Source organism: Furipterus horrens, unplaced genomic scaffold (genome assembly GCF_987537825.1).
Source record: "Furipterus horrens unplaced genomic scaffold, mFurHor1.1.pri manual_scaffold_1, whole genome shotgun sequence".
Classification (NCBI taxonomy): domain Eukaryota; kingdom Metazoa; phylum Chordata; class Mammalia; order Chiroptera; family Furipteridae; genus Furipterus; species Furipterus horrens.
The window spans coordinates 95,512,853-95,535,447 of NW_028327171.1; the positions used below are offsets into that span (position 1 = coordinate 95,512,853).

The 22,595-nt window shown below is 41.0% G+C and overlaps 1 protein-coding gene across 1 annotated transcript in view; it reads left to right on the forward strand.

Moving 5' to 3' along the window:
* PHLDB2 (pleckstrin homology like domain family B member 2) overlaps window positions 1-22,595 on the forward strand; it is a 246,362-nt gene that overhangs the window by 120,606 nt on the left and 103,161 nt on the right. The window contains exon 3 of the mRNA XM_090276411.1: window positions 19,125-20,458. Coding sequence (XP_090132537.1) covers window positions 19,125-20,458 — 1,334 coding nt within the window. The remainder of the gene's footprint in view (window positions 1-19,124; window positions 20,459-22,595) is intronic.

A 22,595-nucleotide genomic window follows, 5' to 3' on the forward strand; every position in this document is an offset into this window, starting at 1 on the left:
TTCACAGACATAGCAGATGCTGCTTTTGAATCCAGGTACAAAGCAGGACATTGGAGATTTTCTATCCCTCCCTGCCTTGTGCGTTAAGAGTAGAGTACATGAATGGATAGGGTTGTCTTGGACAGAAGGGAGAAAGAGAGAGGCCTCCTGAGTACAGAGTTTAAAAAGACACCTGGTGTGGATACTTGAAATATCAGGATGGGGGTGGGGGTAGGAGACCACTTTATAAAGTATATGATTGTCTAACCACTATGCTGTACACCTGAAACTAATACAAAATAATATTGAATGTAAATCATAATAGAAAAATAAACATTTGCTTTAGAAAAAAAATAGTGTGCATTGAGGCAATTGTAGGGGAAATTTATAAGCTGCTGAGTGGATATCTAACATAAATGTGATTGCGTAGAACTTGCGTCAGGAATCTGAAGACAATTCAAGTTTAGCTATTCTTTGGGCGAGTAGGACAAAATAATTAAAAGAACCTCACAAATTCTCTTAACCTGAATTCTTTGCCCACACTCCACCCAGGTGGCTGCATAGTGCAGAACCTGCAAGCCCACTCCTCTGACTCCTGTTCCATTGCACTTGCTCTTACCCCATGGTCTCCACCATTCCTTCTTTTTGCTGTTATGGGGAAGAAAATGATAGTCATGTAAAGTTTTTGTTAATTTGCTAGGCTAGTTTAAAAAGCACAGTAACTGTGCATGGCTCTGCTTATAGAAAGGAGTTATTTCAAATGAGTTTTTCATTATCAGAAATGTGTTGGGCACATATGGCCTGATCACTTACGAACATATGTACGCCTACATTTACATTACTGCGATTAGCCACTAGGCCTGTGATTATGGATTCTAGTTCTGTTTGCTAAATGGTCCTGCCACAGTAGTTAGAATCCTCAAATCTGGGAAATTCTGCCAATATAGGAGAATTTTTTAGTATGCCTTTCTTGGAAGAGGTCATAGCTCTGAACTGTGCTGAGGTAGGTTCTTATCATGTTGACAACTAGCCAGTGGGTGCACCTCAAAGTCAAGTGCATAGTAGTATATTTAGAAATGATTATCAAGTGATGACTCTTTAAAGAGGTCTTGTTACCATTTTTTTTTCAAATGATAGAAGACATGAGTTGATTTTTTAAAGAAAAAAAACTGTTGGATGAAAATATTGGCATTTGACTAATGTGACTTTTGAACGTGAATAAAATCAAAAAGGATAGCTCAGGTTTTCGGATCTCTTTAAAATAAATATTTAGTAAGGCAGAACTTGTCTCTGTGATCAGGAATTCCAATCTTCTAGGGGTTAATTTGCACACAGTTGTTTTCATGATATTTAGGGATGTTTCTTAGATGTTGATAAGCAGCTTTGTGCTGTATCTGCTTTAAAGGCAAGGTTGTTAGCTATAGCAGCTGGTGGTCAGTAAGAGAAACCCAAGTATAAAAATCTTTTTGTTGAGGAGCAGTGGGAAAGCTAGGGGTTGGAGAAGCTTGCTATACAAAGAAACAGATAAATAAGCTAGAAAGTAACAGGCTAAATTATATGGAGAAGTTTTTGAGAGGTTTTTTCAAGAGATAATTTGTTTTGTTTAGTGTTGTAGGTTGATTTATGAATTGCTTTTCAAATTACTTGACAGATTAAGGGGAAGGAAAAGTTTGCTCGTGCCATTATGTCATATCGTCAACCTCAAGCAGGGTCAGCCTTTTTTGTAAGACTTATGGCTAAATCTAGAGTTCACTAGAAATCGAGTTTATTATCTAAGAATATTTTATTGGCACATTGCATGTGACTTCTCTAGATGGCAGTATGCTTATGGAATTAGCATCTGTAACGGCAGAAAAGGTAAAGGTTACAAGATTTTTCCTAGAATTGTTTCTTGACCACTCTATTGCTAAAACAAGGGCAAGTGAAAGAGGAAAGCCAGCTCCTGCATTCTTTTGACCGGGTCACACTCAGCCTGAATAGTGCTTCATAGCAAGCAGATATTCAGAGGAGACTAGAAAATGATGTCTGGCTGCCACACTGCTTACGTCATTGCAGAAGTAGGTTTCAAAAACAGTTTAAGATTTATTAAGGAAATTGCAAGCCACAGGGATCCAGACAAATATTTCTTATACATCCTGCTGAATCAAATACCCATGTTGTATTGCATTATCGTAACTCTGACCAGGCCTTTTCCCCACTCTGATATGCTGAAACAATTTACCATGCCCTTGGAATATCATGGGCGACTGCGCCAGTGAAATCTTTTCCCAATTAGGTAGCTGCCACCTTATCACTAAAACATGTTTCTGTTCTGTGGTCATTTCCATTTCCTGCATTGTACAACTAGTACTCTTTGTTATTTAACCGGTATCTATGGGAGTCTAGAAAGTTGGAGCAGAAAGAACATCTAGTTCACTCTTACCTTTTTAAACATGTGGAAACTTCTGCTAAAACAAGGTGAAGACAGGTGAAGTGACTTGCTCCAGCTATAAAAAATCTGTTGGTTATTTTGGCAGAACCAGGACTAGGATGGCTCTACTGACTCATGTTCCCTGCAGCCTGTCCATTGTCCTTTGTACTAGAATGTCCATTACAATAAAAATAACACCCTAGTGTAACTATTTCCTTTATTAGGTCTTTGGGCCAGATATTAAAAAAACAGCATTAAGTTTAATGGAATCAGTTGTTTATTGATCTCTGCTGGTTCAAAATAATATTTTTCTTCTAAGCAAAATAAATGGTTAAAAGGTAGGTAACAAGAAAAGGAAAAATTAAGTGTCTAACACCCACCCACCTTGCATAACCAACCATTAAGTAATGGTGAGAGAGTATCCTTATTGTTTTGTTTACTTTATAGTAGTTTTGAAACCCATTCACTCAATTTCTGAGTTAAAGGGAAGAAGATGTGGCCAAATTGTGTTTGTTTAATCTCTCCTGCGTCTATTCACGCCTTATATCCAGTTTACAAGTATTGGGTGAGGGAATGGGGAACGTAGCTTGTTTGGGTTTGGGGAATGTTACTTTAATAAAAGATGACTCTCTAAGGGATTGTATTTTCATCAGTAGTGTGAAATGCAGACAGGATGGTGGAAAGATCAGAATTTTCTCCCATAGACTCAGCTTCCAATTGAAGCTTGTAGTGGTGGTCTCAGGATCAAGAGAGAGCACCTTTATTTCTATGTGACACTGGGTCAATTTTTCTCTTTCTTGAAATTGACTTTGAGCTTGAAGGATGCTTTTTCCTGGAGTACCCCTCTGCGTGGGAAGTGAATCTGAAGTGCAGGGCACACAGGTACCAAGACCTCCAGTGTAGTTATTCCGGCACTCGCCGCTCCCCTAGCTTCACCCTCACACAGTGCTCATCCCATAGTGGAGGGGCGAGTCATCCAGGTCTGCAGTCAGAATACCTCAACCCAGGGATGAATTACTGTATACCAATGATCAGGAATAAAAAATATCTGGAGACATTTGGTTTATTTGGGGATATTTTAGAAATCTTTATCTTGAACTACAATTGTTTTAGGGTTCTATAAAGAACCCTGAAAGTAAGGATTTATAATTTCCTACCTACAGAAATCTTTCACTTTGGGAAAAGCACTAATGTAATTTAAGAATCTACAAAATATGTCAGTCTCTGCCTTAACATAAATATGTAAGAAGTGTATTTATGTTTTAATGCTTTTTGAAGCTGAAATTCTTTAAGATATGGCAGGTTTGGTGGTTTTTATGAATACTTTTATATGTTAACTTTCTGAAGAGATGGTTTTTATTGGGCATGCATAAGTGGTGAAATTTTGTTACCCACCTAGCCTTTTCTTTTAAGTGTTCTGTATATAATGGCCTAATACTTGTAATTTAGACAATGCAGATCCTTTAAAAATTCCTCCAGGTACTTAAAGAAAATATCAGTGATTTTGGAGCTGAATTCAATGAGGGTTAGTGTTTCACACCTAAAAAGAAATCAGCAAGGAGCCCCTGAGATGACCCCATCCTTTGTCAAGTGAGCTACTATAATTTTTAAGTCAGTTTATATATATATATATATTTTTTTTAAGTATATTTTATTGATTGTTGTTACAATAGTTCCAATTTTTTTCCCCTTTGCTCCCCTTTGCCCAGTATCCCCCTTCCCTCCAGCAATCCCACAGCCCCTTAGTTCATGTCCATGGGTCGTGCATATAAGTTCTTTGGCTTCACCCTTTCCTATATTATTCTTAACTTCCCCTTGTCTATTTTGTACCAACAGATTATGTTTCTTAATCCCTGCACCATATCCCCATTTCTCACCCTCCCCCCTCCCAGCTGATAACCCTCCAAATGATCCCCATACCTATTATTCTGTTCCTATTCTGGTTTGCTTAGTTGGATTTTATTTTTATTTTTTAGATTCAGTTGTTGATAGTTGTGAGTTTGTTGTCATTTTAGTGTTTATAGTTTTGATCTTCTTTATCTTAAGTAAGTCCCTTTGACATTTCATATAATAATGGCTTGGTGATGATGAACTCTACTTTAGCTTTACCTTGTCTGGGAAGCACTTTATCTGCCCTTCCATTCCAAATGATAGCTTTGCTGGATAGAGTAATCCTGGTTGCATGTTTCCTTTCATCATATTGAATACCGCTTGCCAGTCCCTTCCTGCCCGCAAAGTGTCCTCTGAGAAATCAGCTGATAGTCCTATAGGCACCCTCCTGTAGGCAACTCTCCGCCTCTCTCTTGCTGCTCCCAGGACTCTCTCTTTATCTTTCACCTTTGGCATCTCAATCATAATGTGTCCTTGTGTGGTCCCCTTTGGGTCCAGCTCGCCCGGGACCCTCCATGCTTCCTGGACCTGTATGTCCATCTCCTTCGCAAAATTTGGGAAGTTTTCCTCAATTTTTTCAATTCTTGCTTCCTCATTCTGCACTGGTTGACTGTTTTTTTCTTCCTTATGTTCCAAATCATTGATATGAACCCCGGTTTCCTTCCCTTCACCATTGGTTTTGTGTGGATTTTCCTTTGTTTCACTTAGTATAGCCTTCACTTCTTCTCTTATGCGTTTGCCATACTCAAGCATATCTGTCAAGCCTGTGAGCATCTTTATCACCAGTGTTTTGAATTCTGCGTCTGTTAGGTTGTCTATCTCCTCATCTGTTAGATTGGCTATCTCCTTGTCGCTTAGTTCTCCCACTGGAACCTTGATTCGTTTCCCCTTTTGGGCCATACTTCTCTGTCTCCTCATTCTGACAGGCTCCTGTGTGTGTTTGCCTCCACATCCCAGGTAGTGCTGTTGCTCCTGTTACGTTGTAAGGGGCGGGGCCTTAGGGATTCATCAGTACAGGGTGATGGGTTTCACCACGTTGTGGCGCCATATGTAGGGGAGGGGTTAGAGAAGGAACAATGCCACCTGCCCGGCACTGGCCCCTTTTTCAGGCCACCTCTCCCACTTCTGCAAAGGACTGGCATCCCACTAGCTGCTGCCCTGGCCATCGTTCCCAGAGTGGGTGGGTCTGCAGATGTTATAGGACCATCGGAGCCCTTTAAACAAGTGGACTCAGCTGAGAGACCGTCAGTTTCTGCCTCCACCCCAGCCCCTACTGGTCTGCACAGTCAGAAGCAATGAGGCTTGATTTTCCCTGGTGCTGGGACCGTGAGCTGCAAGGTCCGGTGAGGAGCTGGGAACGCTCCTCAGGTGTCCCTCCTGACTTTTTAAAATGTGTGACTGAGCTTTCTGCTGGCCCCCCCCCCCGCTCCTGCTGCCACCACACCGTGTCCTCTCTACCCCGGCTCCGCCCCTCCTGCCTGTCTGGAGGAGTATTTCTGCCTTATATCTTTGTTTGCTGGACTTCCATACAGTTTGATTTTCTGGAACTTCTGGTTTTTCTAGTTTTGAGGTAGTTGTATTCCTTCTTAGTTGTGGAGGGAGATGCAGCGTGTCTGTCTACACCTCCATCTTGGCTGGAAGTCCAATTTCCATATATTTTCATTTTGATTTTCAGAATGCATACATCTTTTACTTTTAAGTATTTTATTATGGAATACTGTCAACATACACAGAAGTTAAAAGAACAATATAGTGAAATCTCATGTACCCATCATTCAACTTCAACAATTATCTTGTTTTATCTGTGCCCCTTGCTTCCCTGCAAAACATGGATTGTTATAAAGAAAATGCCAAACAACGTAGTATTTCGTTTATAAGTACTTTACAGTGTAACTGTTAAGAGATCAGGATTTAAAAAAAATAAAAAAAATAATTATCATACCTAAGGAAAAAAAAGTAATTAACAATATCATCTACTTTCAAGTCAGTGTTCGGATTATGTGATTGTCTCATTGATTTTTATTTATTTATTATTTTAAAAAAATATTTTATTTATTTTTAGAGAGAGGGGAATGGGGGAGAGAAAGAGAAAGAGAGAAACATCAATGTGTGGTTACCTCTCATGTGCCCCCGATGGGAACCTGGCCTACAACCCAGGCATGTGCCCTGACTGGTAAACAAACCAGGGACCCTTTGGTTTGGAGGCCAGTGCTCAATCCACTGAGCCACACCAGCCAGAGCTCATAGATTTTTTTTAATAGGTGGGTTGTTCAAAATAGGATCCATACAAGGTCTACATATTGCATTTAATTGATACATCTTCAGAGTCTCTTTTTTTCTTGTTTTTGATCATTTTTTTGCCTTGTGCTAGTTGAAGACAGTTTTTTTGTAGAGTTTTCCATATTCTAGATTTAAGCATCTTTGTGATAATTGTTTGATAGTTCTTCTGTCCCTTGTATTTTATGTAATAGGAAACAGCATGCTTTTAATTTGAGAACTCTCCTATCACATCATTGTGTTGAACTTCATTTACATATAATTATATTTATATGTAAATACTTACTGAATTGGCCCTGGCTGGTTTAGCTCAGTGGATTGAGCGTCGGCCTGCGAGCTAAGTGTCGCTGGTTCGATCTTCCAGTCAGGGCACATCAGAGAAGGAAAACTCTGATTCCAAAAAACCTCCGCTGCCTTGCGGCATACCTCTTCAGGGGAAAGGCTAAGGGAGTAAACCCTGACAGAAAATCCGGAGCCGGAGTCCCTAAGGCGGTTTGACGTTGTAGTCAACACCGGCAACTCCTGCGGCGCACCTGAAGCCAAGCTGTATTGACTCCGTCTTTCCCTTGGACCCTTCAGCTGCGAAGAGAGGGGGGGTCTGCTGCATGGGCAACAGCAGACCCTCCATATCACCCTGCCCAGGCTCTGTAGCTTCAGCGTCATCGCAAGATGTCGATTCAACACGGGAGGAGACAGATACGATGTCACTCCCGAGTCGGACTGCACAGCCATTCTCGGCGGTGCAGATAGACTCTTAAGAAGCTACACCATCGTCTCTCGAGACGGACGGCTGCCGACGACGACGACTTACTGAATTAATATCTCTTCTTTAAGTATTGCTAAAGCTGTTTTAATGATGATATAAACAGAAATGTGACTCCAATCCATAAAAGTGTCATCTTAATTATTTAGGTAAAAGTCAGGAATTTTGCAAGTGGAACAGGGATTTGAATGACCCAAATGCTTTGAGGTAGCTTCTGTTTTCTGTCCTTCCTCCCCTGCCTTCCTCACTGGCTGAAGGGAGGTGTCTCAGGATACATGCAGCCACGTTTCTTGGAGAGTCAAAAGAATACTTTAATGTTTATGCGGACAAGTTGTACTGAAGGTGTAACAGAACCTCTGGGCTGCTCCGATTGAAACAGAACCCACGAGCTGTTTAGTTAGGGGCCCGATTGCCCGCCGCCAGAATTATAACTCTGAATACCAGAGTTTGGTGAAAAGAAAAGGAATTGTTTATTTACACATAGTTCTGCCTCCCCCTCCCAGACCTGGCCAGTCTTACCGAAGTCAGAAACACTGTTTCCCTACTTCCTAGGCACAGTTCAGCTTTACCAGCAGCTGCCAATCACTCAGTTCTGATTGGGGAGGTCCTTTCTGTGCTGTGGTGCCCTCCAGCTCTCAATGCGGGATTGCCTGGATTCTCAGCCTCCTTGTAAACTGCCTTCTTCCTGCAAACCGCATGGATCTCCTCTCCTTCTCAAAGCAGCCTGGCAAGAGCCTCTTCTTTAAGCAGCTTGGAGATCCCTTCTCCAAGCCAGATGGAGGGAGCCCACAAGAGCCAGAGAGTGAGGGAGTGAGGGCCAGAGAGAGCCTGAGAGAGAGAGAGCCTCCTAGAGCCAGAGCCAGCCCAAAATATGTCCGCAGCTGCTTCTCTCTTCCTCCCTGCCTCCTCTCTCCCCCTGCGTCCTCTCACGCAGTGGGTGTTGCAAACAGTTCTGACCATTCACAGAACCCTACATAGGCTCTGTCTGCTTCTTCCGTACCAGCCCACAGTCCAAGATCCCTCCCATCTTCCTGAGTCTTGGAAGTAAAGCGGATCTTTGCAACAATGTATCCAGCCACTAGCTCCAGGCATGCAAGGGCATCCTGAAAGCTGCTTCCTGCTCCCTATCTCCCAGCCGCAAACTCTGGGGTTTGTTTTTGGACTCCCCTGTTTCTGTAACAAAGGGACTAGCAAACTTTTTAAAATCCCTATAATTAGTGTTTTACCCTCTTCACTGAGAGTTCTCTAAGACTCTTTAGAATTCCTAATATAAAACAATTGACTTACTTAAAAATAGCCTCTGATCACTGGGAGAAGAGACCCTTATTTGAAGTTCTGTACACCTGAAACTAATATAAAATAGTGTTGAATGGCAACTGTAAGTGAAAAACAAAAAATTTTGAAAGGCAACAAAATATAAAATGTGCAAGTTTCAAGGATTCGTAATTCATTAAAAAAATTATAAAACTGAATATAAAAGATCATTGTTTGAAATATTGCTGTTGATTGTGATTACTTCTAGGAACCTTTGAATACCATCTGGAGTGCTTTTTTTTTTTTTTACAAACCTTAGACTTCAGTGCAGCCAGAGGTGAAAGGAGAGCATGGTGGTGTGGGGTTAGACTCCTTTACTGTGATAGGAACAAGCTGAAACTTTTTTTTTACTTTTTGTCCTTCTTCCCTCTACGTTAAATGTTTTCATTAGTCCCCTGTCACTCACCACTTTTTATGTGCTCCTGTCCTCCCTGTAGCATCATCTGATACTTTTGTTCTTTCCTTAATGGTTTCCCTTACCTCTTTTACATGTTTTCAGAATGTAACGAAGTAGACGTTCAAAAGCAAAAACAAAAGAAAATGAAGAAACTTGTGTAATCCAGTTTCCTGAGACATCATATCAGCATTATAGTGGTCCTCACCTCCTCACCCCACCCCCACCCCCACCCTCACCCTGCTGTGCATCACCTGGACACGCCTGGCGAATTCTGGGGATGCCTCACTTTGCTGAGGTCCTAAAGCCCCGTCCTCTGGCAGTCACAGAAAGCCTTGGTGCAGTTTAGACTGCTGTGTGCATGTGGGCAGCGCGTGTGTGTCTCTGTTTCTGTGAGCATGTGGGTGCGTGTCTACACACAGTAAGATATACCGCCTCCTGTTGTAATAGGATCAACCTGCAAGAATGAAACAGCTATTATTCTGCCATTAAAATTCACTTATTTCTGTGGAACTGCTTATTGAGGAACTTTTTGAGAGGTGAAAATATCTTCCTTGGAGATTATCAGCCTACCTAAGAGTCTCTAGTGGATAATAAGTATTTTGTTCAGACGGGAAGATCTTTACATGACAGAGAACATGGTACAAAGGAAAAGGAGCGGAATCTATTTACTACTCAGTTTATTTGCAAAAAGAACAATAAGAGTACTATGCCCACTAACAGCATTTTTCTTTCTTTCTGCCCTGGGATATAAAATCTTGAGTGCAGAGGAAGTGCTAAAGGATCTGAGTTTAGGAATCCCAGATGAGTGAGCTAGAGATGAGGGAGTTCTGTGGAGATGGACAGAAACAATGGGAAGGTCAGGTTGAGGGATGCTTGCAGAAACTGTGTGGGAGGTGATATTTGAAGGAGAGGGGATCTGGAAATATTTGTGTCGGGGGGAGTGTTTGCCAATGGGCATGGGGCTTTGTGGAGAGGTGAGGCTTGTTTGCAGAGACGGAGGAGACAGAGGAGGATTTAGTGGTGAAAGGAAATATTTGTTAAAAAGAAAAGTATGTTTGCAAAGGGAGAGTTGGGAGGCTGGGGTTTAACAGAGTGTTTGGATAATGCAGGATGGGGAAAGGAGGCTGCTTTGGGGTTTCTGAAATGAGAATATCTCTAGAGAAGGAAGTGGTTGTTCCTGAAGCTTCTAATTAGCCTCCTTCTTCATCATGTTTTCATGTTGGGATTAGTGGGAAAAGCGGGAGGTATTTTTTTGTGGGTGTTCCTTGCTCTCCATGCTGAAGCTTGAAGTTTGGGGCTGAAATAGACTTTTCAGTTTTTCCCTTTTAGTCCTCTAAATGCTTCCCCTGAGGCCCATCTGTTGCAATTGGTCTCCACAGAAATACCTGCCAGCATTTATGTAAAGAATGGCACGGCTTCTGAGAGACTGTTTTAAGCTGGTGTCTGAATTCAATTACATGTCATCAGTACATGCGTTATTTATAAAATCACCATAGCGTAAACATCAGTGCTGAAAGAGACCATCCTGTGGACCACCAGTGCTCTGGGAGAGCCCTGAACAGCAGGCAGCAATCACTGCGACAACTACTCTCCCAGAGCCAGCTCTGTGGTTCTCAGGGCCCTTTTGTAAGACACAGGTGAAGAAGCAAACTTTGTTATAGAGTACAAGTTTTAACCTAACCTGTCGTGATTTTTTTTTTTTTTAGATTACTTTTTCCTGAATTTCTCATCTAGATGCCTGCTTTTCCCTAGAAATATAAATGATTTCCACTTTCCTATCACTTGTTTTTGCAGTCTCCCTTTCATTAATTTCTGCTACATTAGGCAATCTAAGAAGTATCTGTGCACTGTGATGTAAAAGAACAAGGTGCTTGTGTAATTCAGGACTCTCCAAACTGCCTTGGTATAAAATACCAGGAAAATTGCATTGATATAGGCCAGACTTCAAGTCTCCTTCAACACAACACAACACAACACAACACAACACAGCAAACACTTGGTGTTAATTTTTTTTTAAACTTTGCTACTGGGTCACTGCAGCTCTAGCACAGTGCTGTAAATTCACGGTTGGTGACTTACAGTTCAAATGGGATCAGCTTCATTGTGATGTTATTTGGTATAAATGGAGCTGGAGAACTATATATTTTAAAAAGAATGCCGGAATTGAGCCAAAAAGAATCTACCAAGACACTTTTGAACATGATCCTTGAGATCAGTTTATCACGTGATTTTTCTTCTCTATGAAAAAGGTACTGGGACTTTCTGTGATCCCTTCTTGACTCCTGCCACTTTCTAGTTGACCAAGAGGTGATGTACATTTCAGGTGATGGAATGACAAGAGCTGGTTGGGGGCGGGGGGAGATTAAATTTATGGATTTTAAAGTAAGTCCAAACATTTCAACACTTCAGCTTCTTTCCTGTTTAGACTTCCCAGTGTTGTCTTTTCTCTCACGTGGACACCAGATGCCTTCTCCAGGCCCACTCTGTGGATATGCATATGCAGCCATTAAAGCCCGTGGGACTGTTATGCTTCCACAGTAACATAATGCAGTGATTTTATAATTTCCCAGAGACTTCTTTGTTTACATAAAATATACAGGGAACTCAAAATAAACACAAGAGTGTAGAAACCTTGGAGTCCTCCTCGCCCCCTCTCTTACACATGTTAACACAGACCTCCCCTGCATAGGAGGAGTGGGGGGGCTCTTGTCTGTCACTTGGGCAGCACCTCCTGCAGTGTTCTTCTCCCCCTCCCCCTCGCTCCTCCTCTTCTTTCTTTTCCTAAACTCAGCTGCAGTCTCTGATGCATCCTGTCTGCAGAGCTCCCTCCTTGCTGGGGAGTTGAATCCAATCTCTTCCATTGTATTTTCAACCCTTCCTGCCTCCCCTCTCCTTGCCCACACTTTCATCCTCATTCAAGGTAGGTTACTGGTTACTGTTGCCCATATAAGACTGTCCAAACCCATAGAGAATTTTTATAAAAGCTTACCTGAGCCAAACAGGATTTGACCAGAAGTGAGACCTCAACAGACTGAAAAAAAAACAAACAACTAGTTCCTAGAATGGCAGTTTGCATTTCAAAAGTGTGTTAACCTAAATGCATAGAAACATTGGACAGGGCTTGCTTTAGGCAAGGATAAATCTCTTTTACTAAAGAGATTATAAGCTTGGAGCTTGAGCATATCTACTCACCATGACCTGCCCAATTAGAAATTTTATGATCAGATCACCCTGTGGGGTTACTTCCCATAAAACCCCCTTTTTTTGTCCACACTGTTCTACATTCTATACTTCTCCCATTTCTAGACCTCCAACTCATGTGATCTCACAGGCAATGAAAAGAACACTAGAAGTAGGGAAGGAGAGAGGTATCAACAGCCATTCTTGTCACTCCTGGGGTCAGAAATGCCACCTGTGTGGCAGATTCTCCACCTTTTGAGTTGAGTTGATTTATGGGATTAAGAGATAGCGAGTTGAGACAAGTATATATATATATATATATATATATATATATATGCACTCAGCTATGGAAGGTAAACTAAGCTTTAGGAAAATGAATGAATGCCGTATTGGTACTCAATGATAAACTTTTAAATCTACAACTTTTTATATATCCTTAACAGGCCCAATAAGGTTGAACTAAAAACCTGGGATGTCAAACATGAACATCCCTTTAAATGTTTTCTGGAATGCCCTCCTATCCAAATCGTCTGTAACTTCCTTCCACAGATCTGTGTGGTGGAGAAATGTCGCCTGGCTGGTTCTCAGATGTGATTTATTACTTGCAAATGTCCTGCTTGTCTCTCCCTGGAGACTGTAGAGCAGATCTTCTTCCAGCCAGTATTATTTTGAATATTTTGGTATTATAATTTGATTGGCCAACAAAACTGCTTTAGTAATGAAATAATTTTTATTTTTTAGCAGGCTGTATGTGAGGTGGAGGGGAACCAAGTGTGGCCACCCTGCAGGGTAGTGAGATACTCTGCAGTTTATTGGCCCAAATAAAAAGAGAACAAAGTTTGGTAATATTTCATTTGGGTGATTAAGTAGCATTTGCAACTGCAAACAGGTTGAAATATATTAATATATTTTACCTAAAATGACATCTATATTTCTGAGTCAAAAATTAAACTTTCAAGTATCCATTTTGACATGAGGTGTTAAACCCTTCAACTCTGTACTGTTAGAGTAAATATTTAACATGCAAAGTTTGGGCTTCTGCTTAGCTTTGACTTCTATTTAGTAACATCTGCTCTGTCTTGCTTTCTGGATTGCTGTGTCTGCACATTGTGGGAATACCTTTTTCTATCTTAGTTCTGCTAGTCATTTTTTTACACATTATCTTAAAACCAAAGTCTTCCCCACTCCCTGTCCTCAATTCTTTTTATTGTTTATTCTGACACCTTACTTATGGATTTCCTTTTGTATCCTTGTCTAAAATATTCTAAATATTTGGAGGATGTGGTCCAATTTAAATCACTGATGGGGCAGGCACTTGCCTTGAACCCTGGACAGCTTATTTTACACAGTGGTAGAGGTGGGAAAGGGTTAACTATGAGAAGGAAATACATGATAATTAAATACTGTTTATCCCAAGAGGGTTACATCTTTGATTTTTAAGGAGCATGACATGGAAAATAACTGTTGCTTTTTTTCTGCACAATTTTTGTTCCGTCAGAGACAGGATGTTTGCTGGTTATACCAGTAGTTTGGCCTGAAATGGGCTTGAAATTTAATTTATATTCTTAAAATCACAACATTTCAGGCATAGACATGACCTTAGGCTACCATTGGATAATAGCCATCGGATTCCCTTTCTTTCAATAGGACTTAACTTCATTATCATTTCTTTCCACCACAACTTCCCCAGACTACCACTTTCACAGGGTCTGTCAGTTCAGTCCTCTACTGAAGTATGGATCCCACTGTTACAGCATTTGTTCATAGGTACGTCTTCCCTTTTGGACTGTAAGTGACATAAAGGCAGGACAGGGTGTCTTTGACCACAGCCTTTCCAGTGCCTAGCTCAAAGCCTGTGTAGGCTGTGCAGGCACTTAATGAGGATTAACACCTTCCGAGCAACAGCTCCTGGATCTCTGTGGCTTAGGGCAGGCTAGGGTTGGCAAGGGCCCTGTTCCGTGGTGTCTTTGCTGAAGAGCGTAGGCTCACAAAGTCTACAGACGTGGGTTTGTGCAGGAGGATGGAAATGGTGACTCATGCTCCAGTTCTTGATGGGTCATCTTGGAACTGACATGTCACTTTCATATTTGATTGCTCAAAGCAAGGGACATAGCCACAGCTCATGCCATGGGAAGGAGGAAGAGCAACATTGCTATGTTTCTGGAAGGAGAACAGGAATGTTTGTAGGACAGATCAATGCCTGCTAAACCGATGTCTGATATGTGGCAGGCACTTAATACCTCCTTAACAGAGTACCTAAAACTGCCTGTTAAGATAAAAAAAAAAAAAAAAAAAAAAAAAAAATTCTATACAATAAGCAGAACCACTTGAAATCATGAAACATCCTAGTAACTGTGTTTTTTTTTGAAATGAGGATACAAATATTATTGTCTAAGCTATGTTCAGAAAGCATCTGGAGACTTAAAATTAACTGCTCTGTTTATATTATTCATATTAGGAAGGGTGTTGTATTTGATTTTGTGGTTTTTCAGGTGCATAAAATATAAAATGGGTAAACTGTCATAATTAACATTTTTGCCTGAGCCATTTAGAAGAGATCAGAAGGTTTGTTGAAGTGTTCAAACATTTGCATATTAAGTTAGTCTAATCAAAAGTTCTTTAAAATAAACTTCTTTTGAAAGAGCTACCTAGCTCAAATATTGGTCAGGGGCTTAGTTGAGGGAAGCGTAATTAACTTGAAAATGAAGTTTGTAGATTGTATTCTCTTATTTTACACTAGGTGTTTTGCTTTTTTTTTCTAATTGTTAAAGTAACCCAAATGCGTAGTTTAAAATGTGGAAAATACAAACTACTATGAGAAAGGTGAATTAAAAATCACCACCTAGATAAAACCACTGCTAACTTTTTGGCATGATTTCAGTTATAGTTATTGTAGGAGAAGAGGCATATAGCCAGGCAACAGAAGATATTGGCTTGTAACAGAGAGGTTGCAGTGGAAATGGTAAGAAATGATCAGATGAGAATGTGTTTTATGGACAGTGTTGGTAGGATTTGTTGATGAATAAAATGAGGAAGGACATGTTAGAAAAGTGATAGAAGGTAAAGACTTAGTGGAGGGAGTTCCCCTAACCCCTCATAATAAATAATGTTGTAATATACTCACTATCCACCTATTTTCTTGTTTCCTCAGTTCAAAAATATTTAACTTGAGGGAGTTGGGCAAAGTTTGCTGGGATTTCAAACCAACTAGAGATGAAGTTAGTTGGGAAGAGGAGGGACCAAGCCCAGTGGACTTCTTGGCTTCAGTCCTTTGGGTGGCATGGTGAGATACGTCTCAGACCAAGCTGCTGTTGCTCTTAGGGTCCAAATGGTGGCAGTGGACAGTTGCTGAGAGGGACATTTGTGCTGGGGGCGGAAATGGCACTGTTCCTGAGGAATGCAAGACCTGGCAAGAACCAGATGGCAGGGCAAGATTCCAGCTGGGAGGCAATTCTAAAGGAGAATTTCATTTCTTTCTTTTCTTTTTCTTTTTCTTTTTCTTTTTCTTTTTGAGGACACTTCTAAAGATAATCGTGCTTTTATCCATCACTGCAGGGCTCTGGGTTGGAAGATAAGGAATCCAAGATAGAGCTTGTTGGGGGAAGCTACAGCTTTGTGGGGTGATGGATACTAAGTCCATTGCCAGGATTTCAGCAGCCAGGCTGTTTCTTAAAGCCCCACTCTGTGGATAAAAAGGAGTTCCTTATTAGGTTGCCCTGAATTTGCCTGCAAAGCCTTTGAGGCTGAGCAGGCAAGACAAAGTTCCTTGCTCTGTGGCTGGAAGAGAGTAGGGAAGGTACTGATTGACATTAAAATCTTGTGTTCATTCGGTGTCTTACCTGTGGGAGAGTGGAAGTCAGGAGAGGGTGGAGATAAGAGAAATATGAGACCTAACCCTCTTTCTTAATCTTGTGGCCTAGTTACAGAAAAAAAGCACATTATAAAATTGATTTCTAACCAAAAGTGACATTGTTTAGGTAGAGACAGAGATGTGATGTAATAACTAGTGTCTGAGGTGCCTGAGGAGTTGGAGGACCATCTTAGCCATGCACGAGTTCAGTGAGAATGTATGTGCTTTCACTTTGATGATGAACTAAAGAAAATCTTTTTTCTCAGTATATAACACTTCTCATTTGCAGTGATAATTTGTAATTAAAATACAGTTTTATAGACTAAAACTTTAGTTTCTTAAGCTAATGTAATGTTCAAGCTGGAGTCGAAAAATATTCATATGGGTGCATACATTTTTCTTAATATGCTTTATTGATTATGCTGTTACAGTTGTCCCAATTTCTTTTCCCCTTGTTCTCCTCCACCCAGTGACCCCCTTCCCTCCAGTTGTCCCCCCTTAGTCCATGCACATTCGTTGTGCCTGAAGTTCTTCTCAACATCTTCCTGTCTACTCCCTCCCTCCTACTATGCTTCTTAATTCCTGTACCATCTCCCTCCCTTCGCCCTTCCTGCTTAGTCCCCCACATAGTGTTCCCCATACCTATAATTCTTTTCCCACTCTCATTGCCTACTTAGTTTGCCTTTTTTTCAGTTCCCTAGCTTCTGTTGTTGGTTGTTGTGATACAGTTTTCATTTTAATGCTCATAGTTTTGATCCTCTTTCTCCTAAACAAGTCCCTTTAACATTTCATATAACAGTGGTTTGGATCTGATGAACTCCTTCCGTTTTACTTGGTCCTGGAAACACTTTCTCTGCCCTTCTATGCTGAATGACAGCTTCGCTGGATAGAGTAATTGTGGTTGTAGGTTTTTGCTTTTCATTACTTTGAATATTTCTTGCCAGTCCCTTCTTGCTTACAGAGTTTTGAGAAATCAGCTGATAGTCTTATTGGGATCCCTTTATACATAATTCTTTTCTTCTCTCTTGCTGCTTTTAAGATTCTCTCTTTATCCTTAATTTTTGACATTTTGATTATAATGTGTCAGTGTGGTTCTCTCTGGGTCCAGTTTTTTGGAACTCTCTGTGTTTCCTGGACCTGTAAGTCTATTTCCTTCCTCAAGTTAAGGAAATTCTGCTTCATTATTTTTTCACATAATTTTTCAATTTCTAGTTCTTCTTCTTCACCTTCTGGCAACCCTATGATTCAGATGTTGGCCTACTTATAGCTGTTCCATAGGTTTCTGATCCTCTCCTCATTTTCCTCACTTTTCATTTCCTCTTTTTGCACTGGTTGACTGTTCCTTCCCTATGTTCCAATTTGTTGATTTGATCCCTGGTTTTCCTTCCCTCCCACTTGTTTCATATGCGTTTTCATTCATTTCATCAGGACTAGCCTTCATTCCTTCTCTGTGTTGTTTAAGATCTGCTGTTAGGTCTGTAAGCTTTCTTATAACCAAAACTCTGAAATGTGCCTCAGAAAGATTTCCTGTCTGCTGATCTGTTAGATTAGATATTTGCTATCTGCTCAGCTGCGTGACTGGGATCTCTATCATGATCTGTGCCATCCTGACAGTTTGTGTTTACCTTTGCTTCCTGGGCAGGGCTCTCATACCTCCTACGCTATAGGGGGTGGAGGCCCGTGCACTCATCACTATCGGGCAACCTTTCTCACCATGCTGTGGCATTTTGTGTGTGAGCGTGGGGGTCCAAAATGGATTCTTGCCATTTACTGCCCTGAGTGACCGGGAACTTCTTCCTCCATCCCCACCCCCTCCAGCCTTCACAGTCCAAGGCAATCAGGGTCTGCCTTCCCAAGCATTGGAATAATGAGCTGACGGGTCTGGTCTGCAGCTGGGGTGCTCCCCAGGTGTTTCTCGCCTCTTTAAATATGGGTGTCTGTGCTTACTGCCGTCCCGCTGCCGACACCGCAGCTGCCGCTGCCAGCACAGCTTGACCTCTCCACCCCAGCTTCACCTCTCCTATCTGTCCGGATGAGCACCCCTTGTTTATAACTTCTTACGTTGGACTTCCATGTAGCTTTATTTTCTGAAACTTTCAGTTATTTCTGGTTTTGCCATAGATGTATTCCTTCTTAGTTGTGGAGGGAGACTGAGTGTGTCAGTCTAGGCCTCCATCTTGGCAGGAAGTCTGTGTGCATACATTTAAAAAGATATGTAATTGTGGAAGACAGAATCCTAATCTGAGTCTTGAGGCATGGGTGGGTTCAAAGAGGTGCAAAGGATGGAGAACAGTGTTTCTGAGAGAGAAGGGAGTTTGAGATCAAGGATGAGCATGGTGCAGATGGGGTACCCAGGAACTTGAAGGATATATCAGTTTCAGGTTTTAATAACTCCATGAACCCTGTCGCTGCTAGGGCTGTAACTTGAGGAACACTCTTTCCTCTATTTCCTCTATTACTTGCCTTTTTCTGATGGGTGCAGGAGCTGTATTAAGTCTTTTTGTTGAGAAGATTGGTTGCAACCTTTCTTAAAGAACCATCTTCTAACTTTGATATTTTTGATCAATGTCTGACATAAAATGTTCTTTCACTCACTACCAGATGTGAATTTTGTTCCTCAGGACTTTACTTTTGAGCAGTTAATGATTCTAGCAGAGACATCTGAAGTAAGACCCATTGCATCATCCATCCCTTTGGGTGTTTGCTAGGTGCTCAGGAAGCAGGTGGTCTGCCCAGGACTAAACCACTAAAGGGAAATGCTTTTTTTTTTTTTTTAAATGTACCAGCCTAATCCTTAACCTGTGTTTAGAAATTTGTTCCTCTCAAATATCACTGATGTTCTCTTGAATTATTTTTTCTTTTGAACAAAAATATCTCAGATCAATGATCTTTATTTTCCGTCATTTTCAGTGCACTTTAGTTAGGTTTATTACTAAAACAGAGATTATGTCTGTTAATTGCATTAGGGCAGGCTGCAGGCTATTTGTTCAGTTGTGGACTGACAAATGCTTGGTCTTTTTAAATCTCCTTTAAGTAAAACTTTCTTTTCATTTTTCTTTTATAGATTCCAGCAACGTAATGGCAGAGCATAGCCACATGCAACAACAGAATGGTAGTTTAGAGGCAAACTTTGCATCAAATTCCCTCGAGAACGATTCCCAAAACATGGAGAGCCTGAACCCAAAGAAATATTCTTCCAGCCTGAGATTTAAAGCCAACGGAGACTATTCTGGCTCCTATTTAACCCTCTCACAGCCTTTGCCCACAAAGAGAAGCCCTTCCCCCTTGGGAGCCAGTGTCAGAAGTAGCCCCTCCTTGGCCAAAGTCCAGGGAAGCAAGCTGTTCTCTTATGATGGAACTGACAAAAATATTTCCATGAAGCCTCCCACTCCTTTACGCAGTGCTTCACCCTCCCTCAGTGGCTATCCACGCGGGAAAGCGGACTTGGATCATTATACTGGCCGGGACAGTGAAAGGTCCTTGAGGCTCTCAGAGAAGCCTCCCTATTCCAAACATAACTCAAGGAATAAATCCCATGACAATGTCTACTTTCTCGGAGGGCTGGAAAGCCGAAAGGTGTCTGGCTCCCTCTTGGCCATGTGGAACGGAAGCTCCCTGAGTGACACGGGCCCCTCTCCCATCAGCAGATCAGGGGCAGCGAGCATGCCTTCAAGTCCAAAGCAAGCCAGAAAGATGAGCATCCAGGACAGCCTGGTCCTTCAGTCCAAGTTGTCCAGACACAAGGAGCCAGCATCTGAAAACATCAGTTTAAGAACTAGGAAGTATTCAGGCAGCAGCCTGAGTCACATGGGAGCTTATAGCCGCTCGCTCCCCAGGTTGCACAGGGCCACAGAGAACCAGCTGAAGCCTCTCAGTTTGCCTCCGAGAAACTCTCTGGGCAATTCCAAACAAACAAAATTTGGAGAAAAGGATCTACCTCATAGCCTAATAGACAATGACAATTACCTGAATTTTTCTTCTTTGAGCTCAGGGGCTTTACCCTATAAAACCTCTGTGTCTGAGGGCAGTCCTTATGTAAGTTCCACACTCAGTGTCCCCGGCAGTCCTCGCATGGCTCGGAAGATGCTTCTGACCTCCACCTCCTCCGGTACCTCTGATGACCTTGACAAGGCTTCCTACTCGGGAACCAGCTCAAGTCATTCATTTCCTCCCGTAGAGCCAGACAGAGTGTTTACGGCCAGGAGGAACTTCTCTTGTGGATCTGTTGAGTTGGATGATGCAGATTTGGAGAGCCTCAGACAGGCCTCAGGAACACCCCAGCCCATCCTTCGAGAACGAAAAAGCAGCATTAGTTCCATTTCCGGACGCGAGGACCTGATGGATTATCATCGACGGCAAAGGGAGGAGAGACTCAGGGAGCAGGAGATGGAGCGATTGGTAATCACCTGACTTGACCTCACTGTTTCATTGAACAGCTTCTTGGAGACAAACTCCAAGGATTTATGTGGGCATGTAGAATTTCCACAGGCACCCGCCACTGCTGTCCCTTCCTAGAATTTCTATTGCTCTCTCGCCTCTTCCCAGATCACTGTTTTTAGTCACCTGTGGGTATTTGGTAGGCCCACATATGCCTAATGTTATGTTAAGATTCTCTTCAGAGTTCTCACAGGTACAAATTCTTGAGAAACCTAATTAAGGTAGTTTTGAATTTTACTGAATTTGTGTCTTATAAACTTTTTCTTTTAAGACTGTGAGGAAACACTGATTTGTGTTATATAGATCATCAAATGTGCATGTACATGGTATGATAGAAATAATCAGTGAAACTACAATGCATTGAGATTTAGGCACGATTCTGTATAGTAAGTTGTCTGGAAAAGTGAAAGGTGGCCTAAATGATGCTTTTTCCTGCACTGTACACCCACACACATACCTCATACTCCCTTCAGCCATGTCTCTTAGTACCTACAGTGACTCCCAGCTACACATATGCAAGATTTTTTTTGACTTGTCTTTCTCTGTTTAAACTGGATTTTATGATTCTTGTGGAAAATATTGAAAATGATAAAAGAAGAAACATTCCTTGAGAGTTTCATAAAGAATGAGGACAAACTACTACATTTTTCTACTCTTTTCTTTACAGCATAAGGATTTTTTGTTTTGTTTTGTTTTTTCGTATAGGATGACTATCTGTCACAGATTATTCCAATTCATTAATGATGAATTATTTATCTCTTTAATGAGGGAAGCAGCAGGATTGTAAAACTGGTTTGGTTTACAAAGGTATAGAGGTATCAAAATATTTTGGTTACTAAAAGAAAGTATGTTGGAATAAGATTTCTGAATCATATCCTGGACTAGTTAATGCCCTATAGAGCAATACAGTTGTAACCTTTGGATTAATTAAAGTGGACAGAAATCATTGGCATCTATGCAAGACAAAATTTGTTTGACATTTTAGCAAAAGAACCATTTGCATTACTCAGATTTGATAGGTTAATGTCTATTCTTACAGTTTCCAAATATCCTAATATGTAATAGTAAATGAAAATAAATGTGTATACAGTATTCCCTCACTTATCGCGGGTATTACCCCCCTGCGATAGGTGAAAATCCGTGAAGTAGGAACCTTACATTTATTTTAGTATTTATATATATTTTAAGGCTTTATAAACCCTTCCCACACACTTATAAACTGTTCCCAGTCCCTTTTCCACACTTTCATAAACACTAGTTATGTTCTTAAATACATTCTGCACTCTTAAACCTACGTAAATTTAATAACATACGTATACAGTACTGCAAAACCCACGATATAGTGAAAAATCTGCGATAAATAATTAAATATAATATTTTTAAAAATCCCACGATACAGTGAGGCCGCAATAAATGAACCATGGTATAGAGAAGGACTACTGTATATACTTAGAGAGTTAGATATTCCTTGGGTGAGTCTGTTAGGTGATGCTCAAGTATAACAGTTTCCTTAGTTATCATAATCTCCAGAGATTTTTTATGGTCACAAAAGGCATTGTATTTGGGCTTAATTCATTGGCATACATCCAGAAGAAATTTTTTTAAATTTTATTTAATCTTTATTGTATTGTCTTTCCATTACAATTTAGTCCCTTTATATCCCTCTTCCCCCCAGCAATCACCACACTGTTACTGTCCATGTCCGAGTCTTTTTTTCCTTTTTGCTCAATCAGAAGAGGTTTTAATTAATATATGAAAGCCATATTGTATATGGATAGCAAACCTAGCTCTATACTGTGCTAAACAACTATTATTTATGAAGCCAGAGACTTAACTTCTATATGATCATTTATTAAAGAATCTGGGAGAGCATTTCAGTGGTTTCCATCACTCCAAAAATCTTCCGCAAATGCTCTTATATACTCCCCAGATTGATTGCTGCTGTGTTTCATCTTTAGTATTTGTAACTGTTGGTGAATTTCTCTTTCCTCTAGTGTCCCCACATCTGCTTCCTTACTGCCTGTAAAGCTGCTGCTTTGTAAGGTTGCTATAGGTCCTAATGCAACTTCTTGGAAGAGCTTTGTGGGTTTCGGCTCCA